The sequence below is a fragment of the Salvelinus namaycush genome, chromosome 6 (assembly GCF_016432855.1).
Source record: "Salvelinus namaycush isolate Seneca chromosome 6, SaNama_1.0, whole genome shotgun sequence".
Classification (NCBI taxonomy): domain Eukaryota; kingdom Metazoa; phylum Chordata; class Actinopteri; order Salmoniformes; family Salmonidae; genus Salvelinus; species Salvelinus namaycush.
Genome location: NC_052312.1, coordinates 35,317,745 through 35,332,983, shown reverse-complemented (window position 1 = coordinate 35,332,983; position 15,239 = coordinate 35,317,745). Strand labels below are relative to the sequence as shown.

General features: G+C 45.3%; 2 protein-coding genes across 3 annotated transcripts in view; both read left to right on the top strand.

Annotated features, from left to right (window-relative positions):
- Positions 1-15,239, top strand: part of chst11 (carbohydrate (chondroitin 4) sulfotransferase 11) — a 70,022-nt gene that overhangs the window by 37,249 nt on the left and 17,534 nt on the right. For both annotated transcript variants that reach the window (XM_038996417.1, XM_038996416.1), the window contains exon 2: positions 5,158-5,243. In XM_038996417.1, the coding sequence (XP_038852345.1) occupies positions 5,158-5,243 (86 nt within the window). The remainder of the gene's footprint in view (positions 1-5,157; positions 5,244-15,239) is intronic.
- Positions 11,717-13,871, top strand: LOC120049911 (zinc finger protein RFP-like). The gene is given in 2 exon segments (XM_038996415.1): positions 11,717-12,024; positions 12,235-13,871. A coding segment is annotated over 1 exon segment (1,635 nt). The 5' UTR covers positions 11,717-12,024; positions 12,235-12,236.

Genomic DNA, 15,239 nt, shown 5'->3' with positions numbered 1-15,239 from the left:
GGCACTCTGTTCACAATGTTGACATCAGCAAACCACTAGCCCACACAACGCCATACACGCTGTCTGTATCTGCCTGGTACAGTTGAAACCAGGATTCATCCATGAAGAGCACACTTTTCCCATGTGACAGTGGCCATCGAAGGTGAGCTTTTGCCCACTGAAGTCAGTTCCGACGCCGAACTGCAGACAGGTCAAGTCCCTGGTGAGGACAACGAGCACGCAGATGAGCTTCCCAGAGCTGGGTTTCTGACAGTTTGTGCAGAAATTGTGCAAACCCACAGTTTCATCAGCTGTCCGGGTGGCTGCTCTCAGATGATCCCGCGGGGGGTGAAGAAGCCGAATGTGGAGGTCCTGGGCTGGTGTGGTTACATGCCGGTTGGATGTACTGCCAAATTCTCTAAGACGACGTTGGAGGCGGTTTATGGTAGAGAAATGAACATTACATTCTCTGGCAACAGTTCTGGTGGACATTCCTGCAGTCAGCAGGCCAATTGCACTCTCCCTCAAACCTTGAGACATCTGTGGCATTGTTGTGTGACAAAACTGCACATTTTAGAGTGGCCTTTTATTGTCCCCAGTACAAGGTGCACCTGTGTAATGATCATGCTGTTTAATCAGCGTCTTGATATGCCACACCTGTCAGGTGGATGGATTATCTTGGTAAAGGAGAAATGTTCACTTACAGGGATGTAACGTTTGAGAGAAATAAGCTTTTTGTGCGTATGGGACATTTCCAGGATCTTTTATTTCAGCCCATGAAACATGGGACTGACATTTTACATGTTGCGTTTATATTTTTGTTTAGTGTAGTTTAAAGAGCCATAATAGCTGCGGCGTGGTCTTATATGTACCGTGAGGTGCAATCGGTCTCTCTGCTCCAGAACTCGTTCCTCTCCTTTTCAAAGCCTCCTCTTTCATCATCTCCTCTCTCATGAGACACATTCCTTATTTTCTGTCATTATTAATTTATTAATTACAGAATTATATTTCTATTGGGGATGTTAATACATTACATCAAGACATTTCTTTCCACCCGTAATTATAACATAACGTGTGTGTAGACACACACATACACACACTTTCAGTCTCTACTAAACTGATGGTTGTTCCCACGCCACAATGAGGGTGTGTTTTATGTTCATGTTAGTAATTAACATTAAAGGATTAAAGGCCCACAGCTAAATGAATAAAGAGGAGAAACGAGCAGCCTATCATATCAACTGTTCTGATTGGGTTTAGCTAGCCTTTCTCTGTGGACACGCACACACACGCACGCACGCACACACACACACACACACACACACGCTATATAAATCCAATTATTAACAGACTTGCGTCCCCCACATATGCACCAACACACACACATTACCATCCGACACACGTTTGACAGGCGCGTATCAGGCTTTTGTTTAATGACGTTGCACTAGCGTGCCGTAACATCTGTCTTCTGTGCTCCTGCTCTAATTCTGCTGTTCACCTGAATCCTAACTCATCTCCAGCCCTTCAGCTCTGAGCATCAGAGATATAACACACACATCTAAATACACACAGACAGACAAGACACTAACTGGAGAAATGAAAAGTCTGCGGGAGGTCTATCTCCCGCTAGACATAATCAAACCGACAGAGGGATCAGTGTGTGTGTGTGGTGTGGTGTGGTGTGGTGTGGTGTGGTGTGGTGTGGTGTGGTGTGGTGTGGTGTGGTGTGGTGTGGTGTGGTGTGTGTGTGTGTGGTGTGGTGTGGTGAGGTGTGTGTGTGTGTGCGTGTGTGTGCATGTACATGTACACATCAGCGTGCGCTCATGCACGTTAGTGACTGTGTGTGTTTTTGTGTGTTACTGTGCATGTGTGTGTGTGCACGTGACAGTGGCAAGTGAATTGATGCTCTCTGTGTGTAGGTAAGATTAGCAGCAGATTAATCCTCCAGTATCCCATAATCCCTTGCTGATAGATGGCTGCAGATGTTGTGTGATTACAGACCTGCTGAGCTTGTGCAGAACGGACTACTATTTATAGTGAGGCGACAGTATGTAATCAAACTCACAGCGAATACAGTGCTTCCCAATATACACTCCAGCCACTCCTTCAATGATGGTCTTACATGACATATGTATGGCAACATTGGATCTGATTTAGCATCTTGTTATTCTGGGCTCACTGTTGTGTGTTGCTGTAGTTTCTGCTTGGTTTGTGATGCTTGACTTCCTAGAATCCTTTGCGTGTCAGAAGCTGTTATGGGTGGGATTTGGGAGGGAGTCTGGCTCTGCTGTGTCTTTGAGCTGAACACAAAGGGAGAATCACTAGAGAATCCCTACTGCCCAACAGTAGTTCATAGAGGAAGGTGGAAACACCAAATGCCCTTTTTAACCCTTTGAGGGGGGTGGCGTGCGTTGGACTTGGTAGAACATTTCCACTGATTCCCAAAGAGTGGCTGATTTAATAGGCCTGTAAAAGTCCACAATAGGAAGTTGAGAATAACGTCCCCGAAAACTCACACCCTAAATGGTTCATATAATTGAATTGAGCAACAACATTTGGTTCTTTAGATTGAGGAGAAGGAAGAGGAGGGATGTTAGGTCTCCTGCTGTATGAGAGATGGGGCTGATGGAAGATGAAGGGTGGTGTGTGTTACGCTCGGAGTGTGTGTGTTTGGATGTTTGTGGAACACATAGACGCTCTCACAAACTCTGGGTACAGGCTGGAGACGGCCTGGCCACAGTGGTATTTAAATAGGCACCCTTACCACTCTGTGCATTAACAAGAGGGAGGGAGGGAGGGAGGGAGGGAGGGAGGGAGGGAGGGAGGGAGGGAGGGAGGGAGGGAGGGAGGGAGGGAGGGATAGAAAGGGGGTATTGGGGAGAGCAAGAGGGAATGAGAGAGACTGATACAGAAAGTCAGTGGCGGTGGGGTGATGTGGTGAAAGAGAGAGAGAAAACAAACCCAATTTTGATAAACTCCCGCATCTATTGGGTGAAATACCACAGTGTGCCATCACAGCAGCAAGATTTGTGACCAGTTTATTTATTTTCCCTTTTGTACTTTAACTATTTGCACATCGTTACAACACTGTATATAGACAAAATATGACATTTTAATTGTCTTTATTCTTTTGGAACTTCTGTGAGTGTAATGATTACTGTTAATTTTTATTGTTTATTTCACTTTTGTTTATTGACTACTTCACTTGCTTTGGCAATGTTAACATATGTTTCCCATGCCAATAAAGCCCTTAAATTGAATTGAATTGAGAGTGTAGAAGGAGAGAGTGGGGGGAGAGAGAGAGTGGGGGGAGAGAGAGTGAGTGAGTGAGGATGGTGTCTTTTGACCCTTCTGAACTCTCAGAAACAACTCTAACAGCTAAATCTCTGATCCCTTTACCCACAATCCAGCTGACCATAGCCCATATTCTCATCCATACCTGTTTATTTCTTCTTGGTAAAGTCCATCATAATAAAGCAGATACAGTAGATGAGGAAGGTCAGATCAGGGTCACGTGTGTGTGTGTGTCTAAGCGTTCAGCACAAAGGAAATGAGCATGTCCTCAGCTGAGAGGGCATTTGATGATTGTAGCCAATCAGAAGGGTGCAGGTGAGATGAGGTGGTTGCCATGGATACGTCTCCCCGGGCTGTGACACAGGTGTGCTGGCAGGTGGGCCTGCTGGTCCACGTAGTGGGTACACTCAACTGTACTCCGTACATTGTAATCCTGATGGCTTTGCTGTATATCAAGAAGCCTGTGTGTGTGTGTGTGTGTGTGTGTGTGTGTGTGTGTGTGTGTGTGTGTGTGTGTGTGTGTGTGTGTGTGTGTGTGTGTGTGTGTGTGTGTGTGTGTGTGTGTGTGTGTGTGTGTGCGTGCGTGGAAGGGGAAAGTGATCAGTGTATTAACACACACCAGATTTAGACAGGATTACTAGCAGATTAAATAGAGCGGTGTATGTGTGTGGACCTGGAGGTACTGAAGCAAAATCTGTAGATCAGGTATGTGTGGTGGTTTGTAAGCTACTTGTGTGTGTGGGAAATAGGATGAACTGTTTGGAGATTTAAAGGCTCAGGGAGAGTAGCTTTGCTCTCTTTCTTTCTTTCTTTCTCTCTCTCACTCTCTCTCTCTCTCTCTCTCTCTCGCTCGCTCTCTCTTTCTCTCTCTCTCTCTGTTTCTCTATGTCTGTCTGTCTCATCATCTTATTGTCTGTATATATTAGGTCGACAGCCCATAGATGCAGTAGAGGATAAATGAGAATGATTGAGTGAGTGCAATTAGTGTGTGTGTGTGTGTATTCTGCTGAAAGAGCAGTAATTGCCTGTTTATATGATGCACACTGTAGGGAGCAGGAATGAACTGCATTATAATGAAGGTGCTTTCACAGCCAGGTGACAGGTCACCCATCACACTGAGGTGTGTGTGTGTGTGTGTGTGTGTATAGGGGCATCTCTTCCCCCTCTCCTACTGAAGGTAAGGTATAATGGTATAATGGACAGTCTGCGGTGGTTCGTTACACTAACAAGCACTCAGCTCTCATCCATTGCCCAGGTGACAGAAAATGCTATGATTTGTCCACAACACGCAGCACAAACAGGAAACGATGCACTGGGTTAGATACAAAGATACAGGAAGTGGGTGTGTCTGCAGTTGGCTTACTCCCCCATCCCCATCCCCTCTCTCAATCTGCAGACGTTGTTGATCATCTTTGTCCTGATTTCCTACAGTAATGTCTTTGTCCTACAGTCATATGGCATTACATATCCACTCCTTTTAGATCAGTGAGGATGATGAAACATAGAACAGAGAAAAGTAAGGCTCTCAAATGTATTGTTGTTCACCCACACCCACTCTTCTGTTCAATCTCATGTAGTTATTTAGTGGGCTCTTTCATCCAGAAATTTGAGAGGTTTTGTCTGGCTGCTTCTCTGTGTGGGCTGTTGGTTGTGTGTATAGGGACCTGGCTTTGTAGTTTAGCTGTGGTAGTTCCCGTTGGCCCTACAGAATAAAGCTTTATGGTCATTTATTCTATGTGAATGCTGTTGTAGTTAACATTATGAGGCCCACTCTCTTATTGGTTGTTGTTGTTTAAGTTGTAACAATGTGATTGGTTGTTGTTGCTGTTGTTCCAGTGTGATTGGTCATTGTTATAACGGTCTTCTTTCTGTTCTTCCTAACAGTCATGCGGAGGAACCAGTTTGCGGCGGACGGGTGCTGTAGGAAAGGCTCACGCAACGCACTGCAGGAACTCTACAACCCCACACAGGTAGAAACCATCTCTCTCTCTCTCTCTCTCTCTCACTCACTCACTCACTCACTCACTCACTCACTCACTCACTCACTCACTCACTCACTCACTCACTCACTCACTCACTCACTCACTCACTCACTCACTCACTCACTCACTCACTCACTCACTCACTCACTCACTCACTCACTCACTCACTCACTCACTCACTCACTCACTCACTCACTCACTCACTCACTCACTCACTCACTCACTCACTCACTCACTCACTCACTCACTCACTCACTCACTCACTCACTCACTCACTCACTCACTCACTCACTCACTCACTCACTCACTCACTCACTCACTCACTCACTCACTCACTCACTCACTCACTCACTCACTCACTCACTCACTCACTCACTCACTCACTCACTCACTCACTCACTCACTCACTCACTCACTCACTGTCTCTCTCTGTAAATATAGACCCTGCCTGACTCAGAGAGACATTTGAAAGGCTGTGGCCCTGGCTGTTTTAAGCCTTGTCCTCCCTTTCCCTCCAAACGGTGTGTGTGTATGTGTGTGTCACTAAGCCTGGGTCCCTGCTACTCTGTCTTTATTTATTTATTACGTCTGCATGACAACGCCCGCTGCATGATGGACGAGCGCCATGGAAACCTATATTCCGTTACCGTGGCGATATCCCCCTTCCGGAGGATGGCTTTATTTAGCGTAACGGTCGATTGCACAGTTAGTATTACACATTTCACATTTCACTTCTCTTAACTCTTTTTCAGAGCACTGCATTCTCCCTTAAAGTACAATAAGCTCTGCGTACATTGCTGCAACTTACTGTAACCACAAAACAAATGGTGAAGTATAATATATATTGTGGGGGAGAGGAGTGAAGGGTGTGTCTAAGGTGTTTTGAGCAGAGTTGGTTGAAGAGACCTTGCTGCGTTTGCTTGTTAGGCTACTGTGTTTTTTTCTGTATTTTTCCAGATGCAGAAATGGCTGTGTATCCAATAGCACTGCGATAATAGAGTTGTATTCTCACGGGTGGTTGTCATCCTCAGTGTTTCACTCATACTGTAGTCTCTCAGAACAGCCAGCAAACTGCTGTTGGTGATACTATCACAATGATGGATAGGCTATTTTCTCCTTCACTCCTCTGCAATAATTATCTCCCTATCTGTTGTTTACAATGGTTTTGTATTTCTCTGTGTCTATATACACTGAGTATACTGTACCGAACATTAGGAACACCTTCCTAATATTGAGTTGTCCTCAGACTCAATTCGTCGGGGTATGGACTCTCTGGAGGTTACAACCTAGTTTAATCTAGCCTGCATAATACTGTTGGCCTTCTTTCATCGGGGCATGGACTCTACAAGGTGTCGAAAGCGCTCCACAGGGAGGCTGGCCCATGTTGACTCCAATGCTTCCCACAGTTGTGTCAAGTTGGCTGGATATCCTTTGGATGGTGAACCATTCTTGATGCACATGTGAAACTGTTGCACGTGAAAAACCGAGGAGTGTTGCAGTTCTTGACACAAACCGGTGTGCCTGGCACCTACTACCATACCCCGTTCAAAGGCACTTACATTTTTTTTATCTTGCCCATTCTGAATGTCACACATACACAATCCATGTCTGAATTGTCTCAAGGCTTGAAAATCCTTCTTTAAACTGTCTCCTCCCCTTCATCTACACTGATTGAAGGGGATTTAACAAGTGACATCAGTAAGGGATCATAGATTTCACCTGGATTCACCTGGTCAACAGATGTTCTTAATGTTTTGTACACTCAGTGTATATCTGTCATGCACACTCTCTCATAAACTCCTCTCTCTCGCTCATAAACTCCTCTCTCTCTCTCTCTCTATCTCTCTCTCATAAACTCCTCTCTCTCTCTCCCTCATAAACTCCTCTATCTCTCCCCCTCTCTCTCTCTCTCTCATAAACGCTCTCTCTCATAAACTTCTCTCTCTCTCTCTCTCATAAACTCCTCTCTCGCTCTCTCTCTGCAAACTATTCACCACAGAACACATTTTAAAAGTATACAAGAAGCCATCAAACTGGTGTTTAACAGCTAAGATTAGACTGGGTGCACGTGGTCAAATATCATTTTCCGCCAGGGAGTTTTCCACACCTCCTCACTCATGTAAAGTCCCATTGATATGATATGTGTGAGGTCAAAGGGCAGAGAGGGGTACTGGAGCTAGTGTAAGCCCCAGTGGGGTGTCTGGTGTCCGGGGTAGTGTTTTGGAAGAGGAGCGGGGAGTTGTGGGGTTGAGAGAGGGAGTGGGGGGTCAGAATGACGTAAGAGGTACTGTGCTAGTATGTGTGCCCTGCCACCCACTACCCAATCCTAGAGCGCCTGATTGGTCATGTGACCGCCGATGAGGTACGAGAGGGTAACAAGGTGCCATTGATTGTTGGAATGTCTGACTGGGAAGCTCTCTTTCTCCCGCTCTCTCTCTGTCTCTCCCTCTCTCTCTGTCTCTCCCTCTCTTGCCCTCTCTCCCTCTCTTGCCCTCTCTCCCTCTCTTGCCCTCTCTCCCTCTCTTGCCCTCTCTCCCTCTCTTGCCCTCTCTCCCTCTGTATCTTGGAGGAGATCCAACACAGAGACACACAGCACTGCAGAGAGAGAGAGAGAGAGAGAGAGAGAGAGAGAGAGAGAGAGAGAGAGAGAGAGAGAGAGAGAGAGAGAGGGTTTATGAGAGAGAGAGAGAGAGAGAGAGAGAGAGAGAGAGAGAGAGAGAGAGAGAGAGAGAGAGAGAGAGAGAGAGAGAGAGAGAGAGAGAGGATGCAATTAAAAACAGAAAGATATGGAGAGGGAAAACAGAAAGACTGAGAATTTATTTAAATTGTAAAGTATTTACTGTATGTCTGTAATGTCTTTTCCGTGATTTGTCAGACCGCAGCGAGACTAGCTGTTGCCATTGGCGGTCAAGTGGTTCCTCTCCCCAGACACCTCAGCCTCTGAGCTGTCAGATGTCTCTACAATTTATACCAGGGCATCTTAGTAACCTCAATACCAGCTCTACCGTCTGTAACCCAGGACTACGCACGCACACACACGCACACACACGCACATGCACGCTCACATGCACGTGCACGCACACACGCACACACACACACAAACGCACGCACACACGCACACACACACGACCACCACATTGCAATGCTCCTCGCATCTCTGCTGCGGCTACAAGCCACCAGTTATCTGACTGATCAGATGTGCTCCATTGGATTCAGGCCAGGAGACACAGACCTTAATTCCCGTATGGGTTAATAGTTCCACCTCCTGTATGGTAATACCTTCTTCCCAGGCTGATGAGTACTGCAGAGTCTGTAAACTCACAATACTGTCATTACCAACCCAGGGCATACCTGTTAAATGCTGATGCAGAGATCTGGCTGGGATTTTGGGAAGGGGTGCATGCAGATATCAGTTGCACAGACGCCTGGATGGGACATAACTGGGATGAATGGAACTGAGCTATTGTGAGCTGTAATGTGGTGTCAGTGGAGCGGAGGAGAATGATAACATGTGTGCTGTATGTGTAGACATCAGATGAAACCTGTCTGGGTAGTAGCAGAGGAACAGAGAGAGCTGTCTGTATTAACCCTTTAGGCAGTACTAGGAGCTTATATTGTTTTTCATTGAATATTCTGTGTGTGTGTGTGTGATTGTGTGTGTGTGTGTGTGTGCCTTCATGTCACTGGTTTAGACAGCTTAATCTTTAAACAGATGCTGTGTTTACCCCTCTAAACCCTGCTCTGGTTGGATTCTCAAACCTCCCCTGGCTGGTTTTGGTTGGATGATTGGAAGCTGGGCTAAAAATGATTGTGACTGAAGAGGCATGTACAGTGCACCATGGAACAGGATGAGAGAGAGGCAGATTTGGAGCCTGCGGTTTACATGATGTCGTGGCAGAAGGGTTCTATCCTGTTTTCCTCAATGAGAGAGTGGCCTGTCAGCATAGATGTCCCCCAGCTCCACTTATCCCTTCTCTCTCTCTCTCTCTCTCTCTCTCTCTCTCTCTCTCTCTCTCTCTCTCTCTCTCTCTCTCTCTCTCTCTCTCTCTCTCTCTCTCTCTCTCTCTCTCTCTCTCTCTCTCTCTCTCTCTCTCTCTCTCTCTCTCTCTCTCTCTCTCTCTCTCTCTCTCTCTCTCTCTCTCTCTCTCTCTCTCTCTCTCTCTCTCTCTCTCTCTGCTGTTGAATCACAGCAACGTTGCATCAGTCAAATGTGATACCAACCAACTGTCTTTCTCATACCAGTGGTGTGTGTGTGTGCTTGTGTGTGTGTGTTCTCACGGTGGTTGGTGAAAGCAGACAGTCTACAGCCCTCCTCCCTGAAAGTAGATCTATCGTCTGTGAGGGCGAGACTCAACAGGCACACAGGGGAAAGTCTCTCACCTGAACACAACAAACGACCACCACACCCTAACCTAGCCTAGCCTGGAGCAGATTACACACATACAAACACATACTGACTGGCTCAACATCATAGCACTGTTTTGTGTACTCGTACAGTACCTTTGTACAGTGTAAGCCTCAGTATGGTAAAAACAGGCTTAGGTCTCTATTCTGTTCTGTAATGCACTTTAATGAGAGTAACTCATCATGGTTTCTCTACGTATACAGTATGTATACTTTCCAACTGAAGCAAAGTTTAGCCAATAGAAAGAGACCTGTACATATGTGTTATGTCTCTCTCTCTCTCTGTGTGTGTGTGTGTGTGTGTGTGTGTGTGTGTGTGTGTGTGTGTCGGGAGATGTTGATAGCTCAGGGAAAGTGGGAGCAGTTTGTCATTATCCTCTCTGTATTGCTATAATTAGGACTTCCTCTTTCCCTGCCTCTGTGTGCGTCTTACATACATGCACTCACATTCCAGTCCACTCCGTCAGTATAGCGTTGTGTATACTCACATACTCTGTCCGGTGGTGTGTTAAGTGCAGGTATGTAGTGTTAGGCTTCACCAGAGCTGTAGATACTATACACCTGTCATGTCTCTGGTAGACTGTAGATACTATACACCTGTCATGTCTCTGGTCCTCTGGTAGACTGTAGATACTATACACCTGTACTATCTCTGGTACTCTGGTAACGTGGAAGCAGTGGAAAAATACTGGGTTAATTTTCACAGGAGCTCCCTCTCACTTTCTCTCTCTCTGGTTTTATTTCCCCTGAGAACCTGTCTCTATTATCTGGTTACATGTATTTAGTGTCAGTGTGGCAGGGAGAGATGGGATAGTGGAGGTATTAGATATCCCACACGCCCCTTATCTAAATCGGCCATCTCAGGGTGTGGTGTCAGTGTCACCTCACTTAGTACTTTTGTGTGTGTGTGTGTGTGTGTGTGTGTGTGTGTGTGTGTGTGTGTGTGTGTGTGTGTGTGTGTGTGTGTGTGTGTGTGTGTGTGTGTGTGTGTGTGTGTGTGTGTGTGCGCGTGTGCCTGTGCGTGTGTGTGTGTGTGTGTGTGTGTGTATATGGACCTGTGTTGTCTGGACAGAGCCAGTGGAAACTTCCTGTGTTGTGCTGCTGCCATAGACATTGCTCCCTTTCAACAAAGCTTCCTCTCCCTCTCCTCTTCTCCCCTCTCCCCTCTCTCCTCTCCCTCTCCTCTTCTCCCCTCTCTCCTCTTCCTCTCCCTCTCCTCTTCTCCCCTCTCTCCTCTCACTCTCCTCTCTTCTTTCCTCTCTCCCATCTTTTCCTCTCTGTCCTCACATGAGATTTCACTGACCTGAAGCCTTGTTACACTATTTCTCTGGAAGAGGGTTGCAGGAATCTCCCTGTCTTGTCTTTTAAATGTTTTTATTTTTTATTGAACTTTTATTGAACTATTTATTTCTCTGTCTGGTATTGCTCCTCATAAATGGCATTATGGTAAACTCATACCGCCTGGTCTGCCCTCTGTGGAAAATATGATTTTACCCCATAAAACAGTAACCTTGTCAGGGTTTTATAGTGTGTGGTGACAGAGCAGTGTTCAAGTCAGGTGGTTCCTGGTTCTATAATACAGAGAGAGGGAAGAGAGGAGGGGAGTTACAGGTGAGATTAGTATGAGAAAGAGAGGTTACCTCTTCCAGCAGAATGTATTGTGTTTTCTCCTGGCTGTCTGATGTTGTAGAATCAGGTGGATCCTAATGTGAGTGATGCCCCTGCAATGGTGCAGGTGTGTGATTGGTAAACTGTCAGCTTCATGCCTGCGTGGCCTGTGAATTCTAGGCTGTGGGAGTGAAGAGGAGCAGCAGGGTCAGAGACAGACTGCCCTCAGTCATCTACACTGTGTGTGTGTGTGTGTGTGTGTGTGTGTGTGTGTGTGTGTGTGTGTGTGTGTGTGTGTGTGTGTGTGTGTGTGTGTGTGTGTGTGTGTGTGTGTGTGTGTCTGTGTGTGTGTGTGTCTGTGTGTGTGTGTGTGTGTGTGTGTGTGTGTGTGTGTGTTGACCGCAGTGATTCAAACATTGTGATTCTAGGAAGAGTAATGTAAAAGCTGTAGTGACTTTAGTCCTGGTTTATTCAACACTGTTTTAATCAATATGACAATCAGTTACAGTTCAGACATGTAAAGGGTTAACTGTTTCAGGAAGAGAATCACACAGCAGTATCTGGTGGGGAGGAGCATTACTAACGTCACTTTGTTGAACTGAAACTGAAGTAGAGAGACGTACAGTATATTGTTTACGGGTCCAAACTCTCCAGCACTTCAGAACTCTACTAAATAGCTACATGTTCAGACTACACGCTGACTCTCCTACCCTTTGACACCACAAACAGAAAGGACAGAGATAACAAAAACATACAGGTGAGCAGAGAGATTGACGTGGAAAGTTAAGCTTTACTGTGTTTACTGTGTATATTTCCTGTGTATGTTACTCTTTTCAATCGATGCTTATCAGACGTGTATCTATGTTGTATCATCAGATAAAACATTGTTAACAACTCTAAAGCTAAATCTATCAAGAACTGACTGATTCCAAGAAATGCTTTTCGGTTTCACTTTTGGTCTCTGTAGATATGGCCACCTCCAGCAGTCTTCTGTCTGAAGAGCAGTTCCTGTGCTCTATCTGTCTGGATGTGTTCACTGAGCCAGTCTCTATTCCATGTGGACACAACTTCTGCAAGGCCTGTATCACAAAGTACTGGGACAGCAATGTCCTGTGCCAGTGTCCCATGTGTAAAAATACATTTGATAAGAGACCAGATCTATTTGTCAACACTTTAATTTCTGAGATGGCTGCTCAGTTCAGACAGACAGTTGAAGTGAAAACTACCAGCAGCCCAGACCAATGCTCTGCCATAATTGTGGAAGTGTCCTGTGACATCTGCACTGGGATGAAGCTCAAGGCCCTGAAGTCCTGCCTGGTGTGTCAGACCTCTTACTGTGAGACTCACCTGGAGCCTCATCAGAGAGTCGCAGCCTTAAAGAGACACAAGCTGATCAACCCTGTGGAGAACCTGGAAGACAGGATGTGTAAGAAGCACGAGAGACTCCTGGAGCTGTTCTGTAGGACTGACCAGATGTTTCTTTGTGTCTTGTGCTTGAAAGCAGACCACATGACTCATGACACTGTCCCTCTAGAGGAAGAGTATGAAGAGAAGAAGGTTCAGCTGGGGAAGACTGAGGCAGAAGTGCAGCAGATGATCCAGGAGAGACTGCAGAAGGTTCAGGAGATCAAACACTCAGTAGATCACAGCAAGAGAGAGGCAGAGAGAGAGATATCAGACAGTGTATAGGTCTTCACTGATCTGGTGCGCTCCATTGAGAGAAGCCAGGCTGAGCTCATTGAGGTGATTGAGAAGAAGCTGAAAGCAGCAGAGAGGCAGGCTGAAGGGCTCATTAAAGAGCTGGAGCAGGAAGTCACTGAGCTACAGAGGAGAAGCACTGAGGTGGAGCAGCTCTCACACACTGAGGACCACCTCCACCTCCTCCAGAGCTTCCCATCCCTCTGCACCCCTCCAGACACCAGAGACTGGTCTGAGATCAGTGTTCACAGTGATCTGTGTGTGGGGACTGTTAGGAGAGCTGTGTCTCAACTGGAGGAGACACTGAATAAAGAGATGGAGAAGCTGCCTGAAGTCAAACTGAAGAGGATTCAGCAGTATGCAGTGGATGTGACTCTGGATCCTGATACAGCATATCCCTCTCTCATCCTTTCTGAAGATGGGAAACAGGTGAGATATGGAAACACAGAGCAGGATCTCCCAGACAAGCCAGTTAGGTTTTCCAACTGTCTCTGTATCTTGGGAAAGGAGGGCTTCTCCTCAGGTAGATTCTACTATGAGGTGATGGTTAGGGGAAATACTGACTGGGTTTTAGGAGTTGCCAGAGAGTCCATCATCAGGAAGGGGGGTATCACACTAAGTCCTGAGAATGGATACTGGACTGTGTGGCTGAGGAATGGAGAATACATGGCTCTTGCTAATCCCAATGTCCTGCTCTCCCTGAGAGAGAAGCCCCAGAAAGTGGGGGTGTTTGTGGATTATGAGAAGGGTCAGGTCTCCTTTTATGATGTGGAGGCCAGGTCTCATATCTACTCTTACACTGGCTGCACCTTCACTGAGAAACTCTATCCATTCCTTGGCCCTGGCAATGATAAAGGTGAATACTCTGTCCCTCTGATCATCTCTCCTGTCAATCACACAGAATGACGTTTAACCTGAAAATGTACTGAAATGTGTACATTTCATCTGTTGTGCTACATCAGAGAACATTTCACTGTAATATTCCTACTGACGTGGTTGTTGTTTGTTATCATCAGCATCATGTCAGTCTGTTAGACATGATGAGTAGCCTACAGTATGCAGCAGCCTTGTTAGATATAAGAACATCTCTCCAGGCTCATAACAAGGTATGATTCATATCTGGGAGTTACATTTCAGAGGAATTTCTGATCATGAGATTATATAAGCAATATGTTTGTTTTTTAAGCTCATGTATTGTTTGCACTGTATATATCTGTTGATCCACCTATAATGAACTGGGATGTGCCTGGAGTAAAATTCAAGATTTTTAGAAAATTAAATCAAGTTGAATATTGACCAAATTTTAATTCTTTCTAGTAGGCCTGCTGTCCCCAATGTTTACAATAGTGATGGCTATGACATCCATTTGGATTAGTGGAGGTATACTGAGGTGGATATCATATGGAAATTGTGTGTTTATTTTGTGTTTTTGCTGTCTCATCACCCCAATTATTATTATAATTTCATTTAACCTTTATTTAACTTCTTATGGCAAGTATGTTAAGAACAAATTATTATTTTCAATGACAGCCTAGGAACAGTGGGTTAACTGCCTTGTTCAGCGGCAGAATGACAGATTTTTACCTTGTCAGCTCGGGGATTCAATCTTGCAACCTTTCAGTTACTAGTCCAACGCTCTAACCACTAGGCTACCCTGCGTATCAAAAATCATATTTCATGCTTTACAAATAAAGTCACCTGTTATGGCACCTTGTCTGTCTGCCTGTCTGCACATTCATTGTGAATAGAGTAAGATAACAAGTGAGTGAATGAATGAAGAGGAATGAAAGAGAGACAGATATGACAGGACATCTGATTGTTGACATTAAACCCATGCCATGCCATAAATCCAAACTTGAAACAATTATAAATAAGCACCTGAGAGAAAAAGTTCAGCCATGTAAAGGGTGAAAGGGCAATTATTCCCCTTTTCAACCTCATATTCAGCACGAAACCAGTGTCTACAGAATATTATGTGAAAATGGTGAGTTTTTATGATCAGTGGATAAAAAGATAAGAAGAAAGGTAAAAAAAATGTTCCTCTGTGACATCACAGGGTACAGTAGGATTAAAAGTAAAAAAAAAAAAAAGATTTTCAAAACCTGCAATGAGTTTCTAGCCAGAGGGAGGGTATTTTCTTGCTCCCCACGTCCCCGCGAATCTCATAGTGTTTGAAAATCACCGTTTTTTAAAAATGTTTTAACTTTGATGTGACCGTGTAGAACTTTTTAACCCAACATCAGTGCCCCAACCTCACTAATGCTGCTGTGGCTG